The following is a 14,128-nucleotide window of genomic DNA, read 5'->3' as shown; positions in this document are numbered from 1 at the left end:
TGCCTGAGGAATAGAAAACGTCATAACATCTTACTATAATAAGCAGCCACAAGCAGTTGCATGGGCTTTGTTGTGGGGGTAAATGCTGCACACAAATAGTTCTACTTATTGGATACCAGAACATGATCATATACAATGACAGTACTTGGCCACTACATAGGTTTTGCTCATTTCAGTCCGATGTTTGAAATTGCGTGTGCTTTCGCTACTAGGATATTTTCTGACGAAATATCAAAACGTTTTGAGAAACTAGGTCAAACGAGTTGCCGATAAATAGCAGTGAAGGCGTGCAGGGACAAAGACCATATTTTGAGCAAGTACGTATATACAGGTGAGATTCGTGCTACTCCAGGTAGGTTTTTATCACGTATGGCCGTAAACAGGACCATAATTGCCTCTTGTGTCTGTTAGGATAAACCCTGTTTGGATTCTGGGACCTAATTAATCTAATAGTAAAAATTAATTTGATATTAATTAATTTGATAGTAGAAATCTAGCCTTTGTCATAAGGCCACACCAGTACTATATGCAAAATTTAAATAGTAATTGTGTATGTACATTTTATAAATAGGTTTTCATTCGCGTACCTTCTCATATAATTGAAGATAACGGTGCATGCCATTATTGTCGTGAGCAAGTCCTGCGAGCAGTATTCAAGGAGTAATGGTATGTGATACTCTCAAAATGTTCTCTGTCATTACGATAAATCTTAATAACACACAACTGATCACCACCTTCACCTAACCATATCTCTTGTTCAGTAATCTGGTCATGTTACTACCACGGATATATCCGGTCTAGCGACCCCGATCTGTCATGGTTTCTTTCATTCCCTGACCCTGATACAGGGCTATCCGCATATACCACGCGTGTGTAATAAGCTTTGAGATAAGAAGTGTAACGACAGTGTGACCGTCCGTCACTGCAGACATGCGTCTAGATCAGTAAAATAATGTGTATGTGTGTTTAATACGTTTCTACAATATTATGTCGAGGAGTCGGGTATGCGTTGTATGTGACGTTTGTTTTGCTAGGGATCGGGTGGTCAGGCTCGCGTTACCTTCATGATTTGTGGTGGTATGTGATAATGTGCTCAGTATACCGGTTACGGATCGGGTGGTCATATTACCTTCATGAATGGAAAGCTCAATGACACATTGTGGGCCGGCTTGCTTGATCCTTCCAGTTTCTAAGGCTTCGGTCCTGTACCACACTTAACGACATGTAGCACATGTGGTCGGCTTAGGCCTTGCTCATAATGGAGCACAATGTCATACAATACAATGGGATTTATATTACATGCGATTACTTGTTAGGATTTCTGTTGATTCTGATCATAATAGGTCGAAGTACCTCGGTTACTACTGTAAAACCCGAAACTTTGTTGATAGCCTATCATAGTGCCCTGGTGAAGTTGGTCATTGTTCTCCTCAGTCTATAGTCAAACTGTCTGCATGATAAATGTACAAGTAAGGATCCGTGTTATGATCGGTCTTCAGTAACCCATGCTTGTTGTAAGAGGCGACTAACGGGATCGGGTGGTCAGACTCGCTGACACATGTTATGGTATCCCAATTACATAGATCGATGCTCACGCTGTTGATCAACGGATTGTCCAGTCAAGACTCGATGATTTACAGACCGCCGTCATATAGCTGAAATATTGCTGTGTGCGGCGTTCAACAACCAACCAACCTTGATAAAAATGTTTAAAATGGCATGTTGTTTGCGACTACAAACAGCATTCAGAGGACAGTTAGAGCAGCTGCATTTTACTTTCTAGGGAAATGTCATATTGGTATTGTACAAATTAAATTTCTTTAAATCGTGTAGGTCGGATGTGCTGCCACTAACGGATAAAATGACACAAGATTCAAAGACGTGTCAAGAGGACGAAGCTGAAAGAGGCGAAAATATATTTATGACAACTAACATAGCCAACGGCAAACCGTCCAATACGGGAGAGGATGTTGATGCGGAAGAGAGCTTGTCAGGAAAGGAGACTGGCGCTGGAGAAGGGGTGAAGAAGAATTCGTTGCATGATTGTGATGATGGGCAGTTACCGGATGACAATCAGCCAGAGGAAGAGGATGATGGTCTACCTATCGATCGAGGATGGGCTTGGGTAGTGTTAGCAGGTGAGCAATTCTAAATGTTTCCAACATTCAATTTGTGCATCCATGGAAGAGATCCAAAGATGGTCATGGGAGTATACGATAAAGTAATCATGGAACCATTGACACCTCGTTGTTTGTTTAACTTATTTGGTTTTTGCATTCATACAAGAGATGCAGAACTGTTTGTGCGAGTATACGATAAAGTAATCACGGAACCATTGAAACCTCGTTGTGTTTTAACCTAATTTGGTGGCTTCTTGTCTCATTCCAGGGAGTTTTCTGAATGTTATTATAATGGTTGGATATGGCCGGGCAATAGCCATATTCTTTGTGGCCTATTTGGAAGAATTCGAGGCAACTGCTGCAAAGACAACCTTGTTTATGGGCGTGATGGCGGGAACGTTCAGTATTTCATGTGAGCATTAAACACTATATATGCACATGTATAAAGTATGATGTTAGTATTATGACTAATATATCCATCCTAATCATTCTGAACATCATTGCTATTGGCACAAAATTAATACTTTTGTCGATCTCTCGCGTTTTATGAATAATTGATACATGTTTAACCCTTAAAGGAGGGTAAAATCATATTTATACAGTGTAACCGTGTTCCATTCCCCACATGGGTACAATGTGTGAAGCCCATTTCTGGTGTCATCCGCCGTGATATTGCTGTAATATTGCTAATAGCGGTGTTAAACCAAAAACCCACTCACTTTTGCTCTTTTCTAACACTTGATTTTTCTTTATGCTTACAGCTCTCTTTTCGATGAACGTAATTCTACAACAGCTTGGAGAGAGGAAAACGGTACTTCTTGGTGGAACCATATCTGTTGTAGGAATGTTAACAGGAGTTTTCGCCACCAGTATTACGTACCTCATTTGTACCCATAGTATTATCATTGGTGCGTATACACAATACCTCAAGACATTAATAATAAGAAAACAAGATAGAGCTATTGCTTACTATAGCAGAATTCCATATGGTGAAACATAACCAGTGTCATATATATCATATGTGCACATGTGCACATATCACTTTTGCCTAGCAACCATTGTTTCTCTATTTCGTCGTCTGTGACGTCACTTAAACAATTGAACGTGCAAAACTCATGCAAACTCATGCAAAATTGTAAATTGAAAAATTTCACACTCGTTTCGTATAAGTCGTATGACACACTTGCTCATGTAATAATCTCTATGTATGTCATAACTGCAGTCAACTCACTGATTTTTTGGGGTTTTGTTTGCTTTTATTTGCTTTACTTTCGACGGGTTCAGATTACCTTTTAAAAATACGCAAAGTTGTAAACAATGATTTATGCTTATTTACTTTCAGGAATTGGTCACTCCATGATTCATGGTCCAGCATTGGTACTAATTGGAAAGTACTTCAAGAAGAGAAGAGGCATTGCTACATCAATTGCTATGTCTGGAATGAGTATTGGGGGGAGCGTGTTTCCACCTCTCGTTCGGTTTCTACTGGATGAATATGGTGTCCGGGGAAGTATGTTGATCCTTACAGGAGTCACCATGAACGTATGGGTCGGGGCCGCGTTGTTTAGACCATTAAGCTTCTTTCGAAAGAGGATACGAAAGCCCGCATCTATCACGACCGCAGGCCAAAACGATGACCAAAGAAACGCCAACGAGATCCATGAAAATGATCAAGCTTTTTCTGGAAAGGAACCAAATAGAGTTAATGGTGGAAACACAGTGGTCGCATCTGAGAGTCAAGGCAATGGCGCAAAAATTCAAATGAGTGACAATGTCCGCAAGAGAGCCAGGCCACAATCAGTTGGCAGCGTTGAATCACAGACAGATTCCCTCTCAGAATGCCAGATGAGATTATACACAAGTTACCCAGATCTGACATCAATGTCAATGGTGGATATACGAGAAGTTAATTCTGAACCGAGTCACAATCACCATGAAACAAAGGAAGCCAAAGGTACAGCCAGATATTTGAAACACGCCCTGTCAGCACTTGACTTTTCCTTGTTCAGACAACCAATGTTTCAGATGATTGTTGTTGTCGCTCATTTCGGTGTACTTTTTGGATTGGTGGGAATATACATCCCTGCCCTTGCAAATGAAAAGGGCATCTCACAAACAGATGCCGCATATTTGTTGACTTTGGCATGTGTTCTGGACTTTTTCAGCAGACTGGCAGTCGGCTTCGTTGCCGATCTCAAAATCATCAAAGTTAATCATCTGATGGTCATTGGAATACTTGTCTCTGGAACAGCAACACATTTTGTCTATTTTTACAACTCGTATGCTCTTTTGGTCGTGTTCTCCGTCATTGTCGGACTCTTTGGCAGTTTTTACCATTGTCTTATGCCTGTTGCCATTGTGGACTTCATGGGACTTGAAAAGATGGCGAAGGTTCTTGGATTCTTATCGGTATTCCATGGCCTGTCTATATCAGTGACGCATCCGATCATGGGTAAGACTGTGATTCAATATTACATTCACTAAAGTCATGCGGCGATGATATGTCTGTGAAGACGAACATGTAGTATATATGTAGTATATGTGTAGTATATGAGTTCTGATGTTGATCATGTAAATGAGACTAATGGGATCGGGTGGTCAGGCTCGCTGACTTGGTTGACACCTATCCCAATTGCGTAGATCGACGTTCATGCTGTTGATCACTGGATCGTCTTGTCTAGACTCGACTATTTACAGACCGACGCCATATAGCTGGAATGATGCTGCTGAGTGCGGCGTAACACTAGGACAGTTTCGGGTCTTTTACCAACACGCTCACAGTATCTGTTGAAAATCACCATGGCATTTCTTTGGAAAACCGTTATGCATATTTCATGGTAATAATGTAGACACATACGATGACCAATGGTAACCTAGTACGATTAATGTCAACGATTTTGTTTATGACATATTTTGATTAAATACGAAGCTTTAAGCTACAAACTTTTAACTGTGAGCATCTCGTTTGGATTTGTACATCCATGATAGAAACAAATCTGGAAGTCATTTATCTTTCTGTCTGTTATAGCAAACCACTATTTATGACAAAGTAATGTATGTCTTTTAAATATGCTACAATTAGGATATCCTGGACTGGGACATCTATAGAACATCAACGCTCACATGAAATGATCAAGTGTGATTCGATTTGAAATTATGCTGTTGTCTAGATATATATCTAGTACAAATTTAATTACTTATCACCGTTTTCCACTGTTTGGAATCCAGGTTAAAATTGAATTATCAGTGCTGGCTGTAGGACCAACATACTAAAACATACGGTGAGGCACGGCGACCTGTGTGATTGTTTGTACTACGGCCCATGCAGGTAGCATAAGTACTGTATGTCGCACGATCCCTGGTGTGGTTATCTACCTTTAGTTGCTGGCTCTCCATATCTTGTTTTTATATTGTGTTGTCCTGAATAATGATACAATTAGTTTTAAATCTCGCTGTGATTTAAAGTTGTCCTTTCGACAGAGGTTATGGCATAACGAAATTTATTATCAGTTTAGGACCTCTCAAGAACCTAATTTATACCTGGATAGTCACAGTATGGCTGACGTATTGCCGATGTGACTCAATAAATCTTTTCTCACTCATACCGTGTCATATGGACACTTTTGGATACCATGATTTACAATTGTAAAATTATTGTCCTCCCGAGAGGGTATGCAAGTCCCCAAACATTCAAAGTAAATTTAAACTTACCACTTTTGTAATCGTAGAATATGAGTCCTTTTAATGTATAGCTAGGCTTGTCTAAATTGCTAACAGCTGAAGGGTTGTTGTTTATCCAGCTAGGGTCCATGCAGGAACAAAATGTACTGTAAGTCCTCATGGCCCAAATTATGGCGATCTACCTTCAGTTGTTGGCGATCTATGACCTATTTTTATATTGTCTTGACATCTTGAGTTAACATGTTGAAGAGTTATTTGCTAGTTTTAAACTTATATCTGTGATAAAATAGTTGTTTTAGTGTCCCTTTGTTGACAGCATTTTTATGGATTACCTTTAATTATTATGAATCTATAACTTGATATAGTCACAATATGACTGAAATACCTAAAATTCTCACCTCACTCTGTAAATAATTGAGTCTGGACCAGACAATCAAGTGATCAACATCATATGAGCATCGATCTACGCAAATGGGATACGATGACATGTGCCACCCGATCCCGTTAGTTGCCTCTTACGACAAGCATGGGTTACTGGAGATCAATTCTAACCCGGATCTTCACGGGTCGGATTACGTTAGGTGGTATATAATGTTGTTAAACATTTTAATATCTTTCGTTGAAACTGTTAACTGTTACATTAAAACCTGCATTCTATTGCAGGGACGATCCGTGACATGACAAAGTCATACAACTTGTGTTTCACCTACATTGGGATCGCTAACTACATAACTGCTGTGGTTCTACTATGTGTTCCTCTCGTCAGACGCCGGGAGACCAAACTGAAATCAGCGAGTTCCCCTGAGGACGTTGAAGAAAACCGACCTCTTAAAAGTAATTAATGTATCTGGAACGGTTTGTACGTCATCAAACGGTTTTAGTGAATGAAATGTCGAAGATTACACATTTCACCACCTCTGTGTATAGAACTCGTACATGTATCTCAATGCTGGAGAGTTACGCATATATATTGAGGATCTGTCAAACTGGTGTTTGTATGTACAAAAACATACAGCACATATACAACTATTGCGCTTCTGTGCTCACATGCCACTGAAAGACACATATGTGTGTAAAGTTTTATTGATTTTATAAGTCAGTGATCCAAGCAGATCTAGATACTGTACAAGAGCTTATTCTGTGTGTCACTTAAAAAAAGATCATGAAGAAAAAACTATGAAACCCTCAAATGAAACTTCACTGACGAAGACGTAATTGTATCATATTTTGACGTCATTAGCAATAGATGGCGTCAGGCTGAGGTTCTTTACAATGAATAATTGTGGATTCATGTTTCTTGAAATGCAATACTTGTTTGGCATTTATACTATTGGTATCTATTCTATTAAATATTTGATTGCATGTTTGATGTTCTAATTTCTTTGCATATGTTCATCTAACATGGGGCCATGTGCATTTAATGTAAAGCTTAATTCATCACATCAATAATTTTACCGAGTGACATCCGCATGTTGATCCGACGTGTCTGATCACGTCCTTCCTCAGCACAGGTGAGGTAATGTCTAACATGCGATCTATTGTAGTATGCCTTGAATGGCTTAATTATTCCTGCATCCATTGGTTGTATATGAGACGTGGTATTTGGTCACATTTCGCAAAGTTAGCGAAGCACACTTGTGACTTGCAGCATTGTCGTAAAGCAAAATCACTTTAAGTCCACGTGACCGCATTTGTCTGTCAAAGTACATTAACCAATCACAAAACAGCTCACTTGTCATCCACGCCTTTGTATTGTGGTGTCAATCAAAGTGTAAATGTACAGCATCTTCAGTCAGGAGCTTTTAATGTCTAATTAAAACAACAACCCAGTTGGCCAGTTAATTAAGTAAACATCGCCGGGAGGTGTTGTTACGGTTCGTGAACACGACTTACAGCGTCCGGACCGTGAAGCAATTTACAGTTTATTTTACTGATTGGTGACAGCTACTTACCGTCCGGTTCCGGAAACCGAATTTCCGGATTATCGGGGCGAATTATATAGGCATAGATTGGTAACAAGCTGAAATCATCCGGGAGGCGAGACATCCGGATTATCGGAGTCCGGACTAACGGGGCTTCACTGTAACTCAAATTTCCAGAAAAGACAGTACCTTGTCTACTTTATTCATTCTTGTACATACACTCACATCTAACATGAAAGATACTTCAGGGACAACATATGAATACACACATGGATGTCTTTGTCCATATAGGTGGGATTTGATGTAGTCCCGCTCTGGGTTGGAAACCTTATATTTTAATTTCGAACCCAGCGCTTAATTGCCGTGTTCAAGATAAGGGCTCAAACGCATACTTTTGACGTTGCAAAATAACCATCCAAAGAGAGTACGAACAGATTTTACGGCGACCTCTGCAAAAGTGTGTTAGAAGTCTCTACCAATGTGAGGGTGACAGGTTCCATAAATACTTATTGTTGTATTTAGAAGGGGTGGACACCCCGCTAATGGCGAAAAATGGTCTTATAACGGCATTTCAATGCAAATAGTTTCTGAACACAAAATATCTTGGAGTACGTTTTAATTATACATTGAATATGGGTAAAACTGCTGTTGCCTTATCAGCAAAAGCAAAAAAGCTCTGGTGTATTTACTTTCATCACTCTATCCATTAGAGCCAATAACACCAAAGATGTTTTTTAAACTTTGCGATGCACAGATACAACCAATGGCTTTGTATGGGGCAGAAATATTAGGTTTCCAGACTTTTGAACCGATTGAACAAAACATCTATTGGCATGTAAGAAGTTCCTTAATGTTAACATTACAACACCAAACTATATGGTATATGGAGAATGTGGAAGATACCCACTTTATATAAACTCTCACCTTCGTTGTATAAAATACTGGTTCAAAATACTGAAAATGCATGAACAGCGTCTACCCAGAAAGTCTTATAACATGCTGCTTAATTTAGATAATACTGGTTATGGATCATGGGCATCAAATATAAGATATCTGTTATTTTCGTATGGACTTTGATATGTGTGGAGTTTCCAAGGTGTTGGTAACGAGTGGCTGTTTATGAACGAATTTCGTCAAAGAGCCGTGGATATGTTTCGTCAGAATTGGATGAATACCCTTAGTTTAAGTTCTAGATTTGATGTATATAGATCCTTTAAAACATTGATCGAACCTGAGACATATCTATCAAACATTACAAGCAAGAAACTTAGAAATACAGTTATTAGATTTAGACTTGGCTTGATAGATGTAATCATCAACACTGGCCGTAAGAAGTCACTGGCCAAACATCTAAGGTATTGCCCTGTCTGTATGGCGGATATCGAAGACGAATATCATCTGTTATTTATATGTGACGCTTATGCCGATTTAAGAAAGGGGTATATTCAACAGAAATATTTGGGTCACCCTACAAGGGAAATACTTATAAGAATTCTATCAACACAACACGAATCTGTCCATGTAAAATTAGCCCTGTTTTGAACACATTCGCTGTCGTTAAGGAAGAGTCTGATTTCTCCTGTCAACTAATTTCACAATGTTATGATGCTTTCCACTGTTTGCAATGTCCATACTTTGCCTGTTATTATAATACTATGTATACGGGCCAGGGCCCCGTTTCACAAAGCTATCGTAGCGCTACGACGGTCGTAAGTCTATGTTACAATGTAGGAAGTACGACAGTCGTAGCGCTACGATAGCTATGTGAAACGGGGCCCTGAAGCCTTATGTACAATAAACCATTTTGATCTTGATCATAAATAATTAACCACTTGTCAACCACATTAATATTAAATAACATTCTGCTATCCAGTTTGAATTCATAAGTATTATTAGTTAGTTACTAATTACCCCGAACAGACAATACAAATTGAAAATTAATCCCTCTCCACCCCGAACCTTTATGTGTCTAGACTTGACTTACATCGGAGCCATTCGTCACTGTCGTCATCAGCTTCTATTGTTGTTGACAAGTGTTGTTGGCAAGTCAGCTGATGCCGGATGAGAACCTCAACATGTGATGTTTCAACATTTACCTGTAGGTGGATTAGGAATGAACCTGTTGAAGTCTTGTAGTCTACGAGCCGGCATTGGATGATCAGAGGGATTCTCCTTGTTTGTGATGTCAGTTGTATAATGTCACGACATGCGACACCACGATATGGCACCTATGTGACAGTCGTGGCACAATGACACAGTGATCCGTGTATGTGTTGCTGAAAAGTATGTCTCCTCACATGCTATCGTAGGCAGTTTGGAACAGGGTTTATCGGGGATATCTATAATATTCCTTGAGTAATGTAAATTGAATATCTCTCTAAGTAATGACCATGCTGTCAATGGAAATGAATCAACACAACATGACCATTGTCAGTGTGGCCACCACCATAGAGTCCTTAGCTGACTATAATCAAAGTTAGACAAAGGCTGGTTGGCCACCGAAGCCTGTCAATGTGGATGAGGTGCGGGATACTACAGGCTGACAAGACATTTGTCGTCAATGCGACACGTGACAGTCTGATCAGAGCCTTAGGGATAAATTGAGAATGCTTTGGGTTAGTCGGGACTTGACCCTGAGACAGCGACTAGGCAGGTTGGCTGACCATCGCCTCCGATATGCCGCCTGGTCATTGTTGTAACATCATGTAGTTATACACATTGAATCACGAATAAAAGTGTTGTGGACCCACTGATGGACTTCTGTCATTGAAGACACAGTTATCCCTCTAAACAGCCCGGGATACATGCCTGCTATCGTATTCGATATGCTGTTGTGACCAACCACCTGTAAAGACTGTGGGGCGTTTGACGGTGGAGCCTTTGTTAATGAAATAAGTAGTCGTGTGGTGGCCTTTCGAATCCAATCTTGCCTGTTTCAGTCATGATCCAGCATTTTTCAATCATTATATCGTTAGGAAGAAAAGGAATTATATGGGCATCGATGTCATCTTCTTATGACCAAAACAAATGAACCCGTGGATAAGTTATTTTGATGCAGACAAAATGGTACAGAGCACAGCATAAAGTCTCAGATATGTACAAACCTTCCAATATTTTTAGGGAGGATATCGGATCTGTTTCAACTAACCATGCCTTATCAGAACGCATATTATAGAACGAGACGTTTCATATGCATAGTCCACAGACAGTAGACACGCATACCAGTTCAGCTATGTAGAGGCAATAGTTACAGTAGCGACCTCGCCAGGGTAAACACTACGTGTGTTGTCAATCGGCAATTTGGTGAATTCCTCGATTTCGAAAAAAACGTCACATTCGTCATAACACCTTTGTTCTTCGATGACAGTTTTTATAATTTACCATTAATAACTATGTATAAAATTAATTGTTCTCGTCACCGTATGGCTGAAATATTACCGATGTGACGATAAATTTTAACTCACTCACTCACTCACTCACTCACTTATAACACCTTTGAGATAGTGTTAATGCAAGATTCATATAGTTCATTTATTCTGTGTACAATTTCCTCATGCAGATATTATCACATAATTTTCATATGCATCATAAATGTTTTTCTAATCTGTACTGTGCAGCTGTAACTTCATCACGCCAGTATCAGTTATTACCTCCCGTGATAGTAATCCAGCCATCTAGGGTTCAAGACCCGCTTTCCACAGAAACTTTTGCAGATTTCATAAGCTATGTTTCATATCCCATAGTACCACTTTCCTGTCATGTGACCCTAAAAAGGCACATGTGGTACTGGGACCCCCTGCTTCAGTGTGTTAGCAGCATCCATACTGTGAAGAGGTCTCCTCGGACTTAAATATCAACGTAGCACACAGGAACACAATTGTGAGTCTTGCATCTTTATTTCTTGTGCAAATACAATGTTTAATAGTCTTCCTTTCAAGTTCATGGCCTCATATTGCTATTGTTACATGCAATATTGCTGTAAGTGTTCAAAAAATGTTCCAACGTTTTCAACATTGTTACATAGGCTTTTTGATGATATTTTGTTAATGCAATGTATTTATAGTCAAATTATATTACAATTGGTTTCTGTTTATTCTAGTTTTCCAAACCTCATCCACTTATCCTTTCACACAATGGCTAACGATCAACGTCGAACGTATATTCTACATTTGTCAACGTACATCAACGCTTGACGTATAATTATTCCCCATCAAAAGAATAGAACCCTGTGGATGCGAGTTACTGGAAATTTGTCTTTCTTGCGTCTACAGATAGATTATGTATATATAAGGATCACCCAGCAGTTACAGAGATTGTACCATGCCGTGTTCGGCAGCTCATTTAGCCCTCCTACAACTCAAACATACATCAAAAGTTCTGGATCCATTTCATTTCCATCCATAATGATTGAAACTTCCGTTTCAAGTTAATGACGCCGCCATTTTGTGAGGTAAAACCAAGGGACGGAAGCACAAATGGATTTCTTGGAAAGGATGACGTCGCGAAAAAGATCCCGCGGTAAAATAATTCGCTTTGAATAATTACGTTTGGTGTACAAATATACTAGGCACATAAAGAAACTGTGCATACAAAAATTTAAAATCTAAATTTATCAAACCTGTGTAGACACATAAGGATTCAAACTCAGAGATTAGTGACATGTATCCAACATGCATGCATGTGCCACGTTCCGTGACGTCAGTGGGTTCGTCCTTGAGACGTGCAGTACGTTGTTGCACGTGCATTCCGGGAAAGAGAAACAGAGCAAATGAATGCCACACAATACTGTCACTGAACGCTCAACCCCTGCCCTTGCGATCGTTCAAAAAATTAAACGGCTATTGAAACGCATAGCATGCCAAGGCTCACGTCTGCACAACGTCATGAGGCCATTGGGATGGTCCGTGGGGGAATGTCTCAACGACAAGTGGCTGCACATGTCCACTGCCACCGGAACACCATTTCTGCACTGGTGAGACGCTACCAGAACACACATGACGTTATCGATCGGCCACGTTCAGGACGTCCACGTGTAACAACGCCAAGACAGGACATATGGATAAGGGTGACCCATCCTCGCCACAGGTTGCAGACTGCAGTGATGACTGCCCGAACCATCCCAGGACTTCGCCGTATCCACCCCAACACAGTTCGACAACGTTTACGTCATCACGGGATCAGACCACGACGTCCAGCCATACGGCCTCTCCTGACACAACGTCATCGACAAGCTCGCCGGATGTGGTGCCGAAATCATGTCCGCAGACCCTTTTTTGCTGGAGAAATGTTGTGTTTACAGATGAGTCCAGGTTTAACATTTCCCATAGTGATGGACGTCAACGTGCCTATAGACGCGTGGGAGAACGTTATGCACAGGCCTGTGTCTTGGAGAGGAATCGCTTAGGTGGTGGTTCCGTGATGATTTTGGGTGGAATAACAGCACGCCAAAGAACTCCTTTGGTGATTGTTCAGGGCAGCGTAACTGGTGTGGGCTACAGGGATCAGATTCTTCGACCTGTGGCAATTCCTTTTTTGCAACGTCATGGCCCTGGGTTAACATTCCAACAGGACAATGCCCGCCCTCACACGACAAGGCTTGCTATGGATTTCTTACAACACCACAACGTTGACTTACTGCCTTGGCCTGCAAATTCACCGGATCTCTCCCCGATAGAGCATGTTTGGGACGAGATGGATCGACGTCTACGCCGTCTTCCTCATCCGCCAGATAACGTCCTTGCCCTTGCAACAGAACTTGAGAGAATCTGGCGTGACATCCCACAAGCCTCCCTTGCACGTTTGATAGGCTCTATGCGTCGTCGATGCACTGCTGTTCTCAATGCCGATAGTAGACATACCCGTTATTGAGCTTGTGACATGGTTGTTTGACCCCTGTCCCGCCTGTGGACTCGTGACGTCATTGTGATTGACTTTTCAATTGAAATACTCCCGACTTGTTATGGTCTCATGATCCCTCCATTAAAGTTTATATGTACCTTTGACATTCTTATCGTACTTATCAACTGGGATAATATTTTGACAATGCACAGTTTCTTTATGTGGCTAGTATAGATTGCTTTGTTATCATTCTTGTAACTGCCAACATAACCATCGAAGCCCTTTATGGAAAATTTGCTCACGCGAGGCACTGTCTTCATCATCTGATAAACGTCATTAACTTCACCTTTAATCCTCCAATGGCGAGGATATCTAAACACGAGGAGTATTCTCCATAAGGCTCACAGAAACGAAGTTTAACGATGTGAAACCCTGTGTCACCTTATCAGTAAACTAACACTGACGCTGTACTGATAACAATATCAACGTTATGCATGTCAACCTCAGTGATAGTGAAGGTGCAAAGGTAAGCTGTCACACCAGCAGAGAATACGTGCGGCCCAGACA

At 40.5% G+C, this 14,128-nt stretch overlaps 1 protein-coding gene across 1 annotated transcript; it reads left to right on the top strand.

The window, feature by feature from the left end:
• Positions 1-283: 283 nt before the first annotated feature.
• Positions 284-7,163, top strand: LOC124269604 (monocarboxylate transporter 5-like). The gene is made up of 6 exons (XM_046704632.1): positions 284-331; positions 1,834-2,138; positions 2,389-2,532; positions 2,882-3,028; positions 3,463-4,572; positions 6,465-7,163. Exons 2-6 carry the CDS (start codon positions 1,862-1,864, stop codon positions 6,641-6,643), a joined length of 1,857 nt encoding a protein of 618 aa, XP_046560588.1. The 5' UTR covers positions 284-331; positions 1,834-1,861; the 3' UTR covers positions 6,644-7,163.
• Positions 7,164-14,128: the final 6,965 nt, after the last annotated feature.

Source organism: Haliotis rubra, unplaced genomic scaffold, assembly GCF_003918875.1.
Source record: "Haliotis rubra isolate DU_JTF1 unplaced genomic scaffold, ASM391887v1 Scf146, whole genome shotgun sequence".
Lineage (NCBI taxonomy): Eukaryota > Metazoa > Mollusca > Gastropoda > Lepetellida > Haliotidae > Haliotis > Haliotis rubra.
Note: the sequence above shows the minus strand (reverse complement) of the source record. Positions and strands in the feature narration are given on the sequence as shown.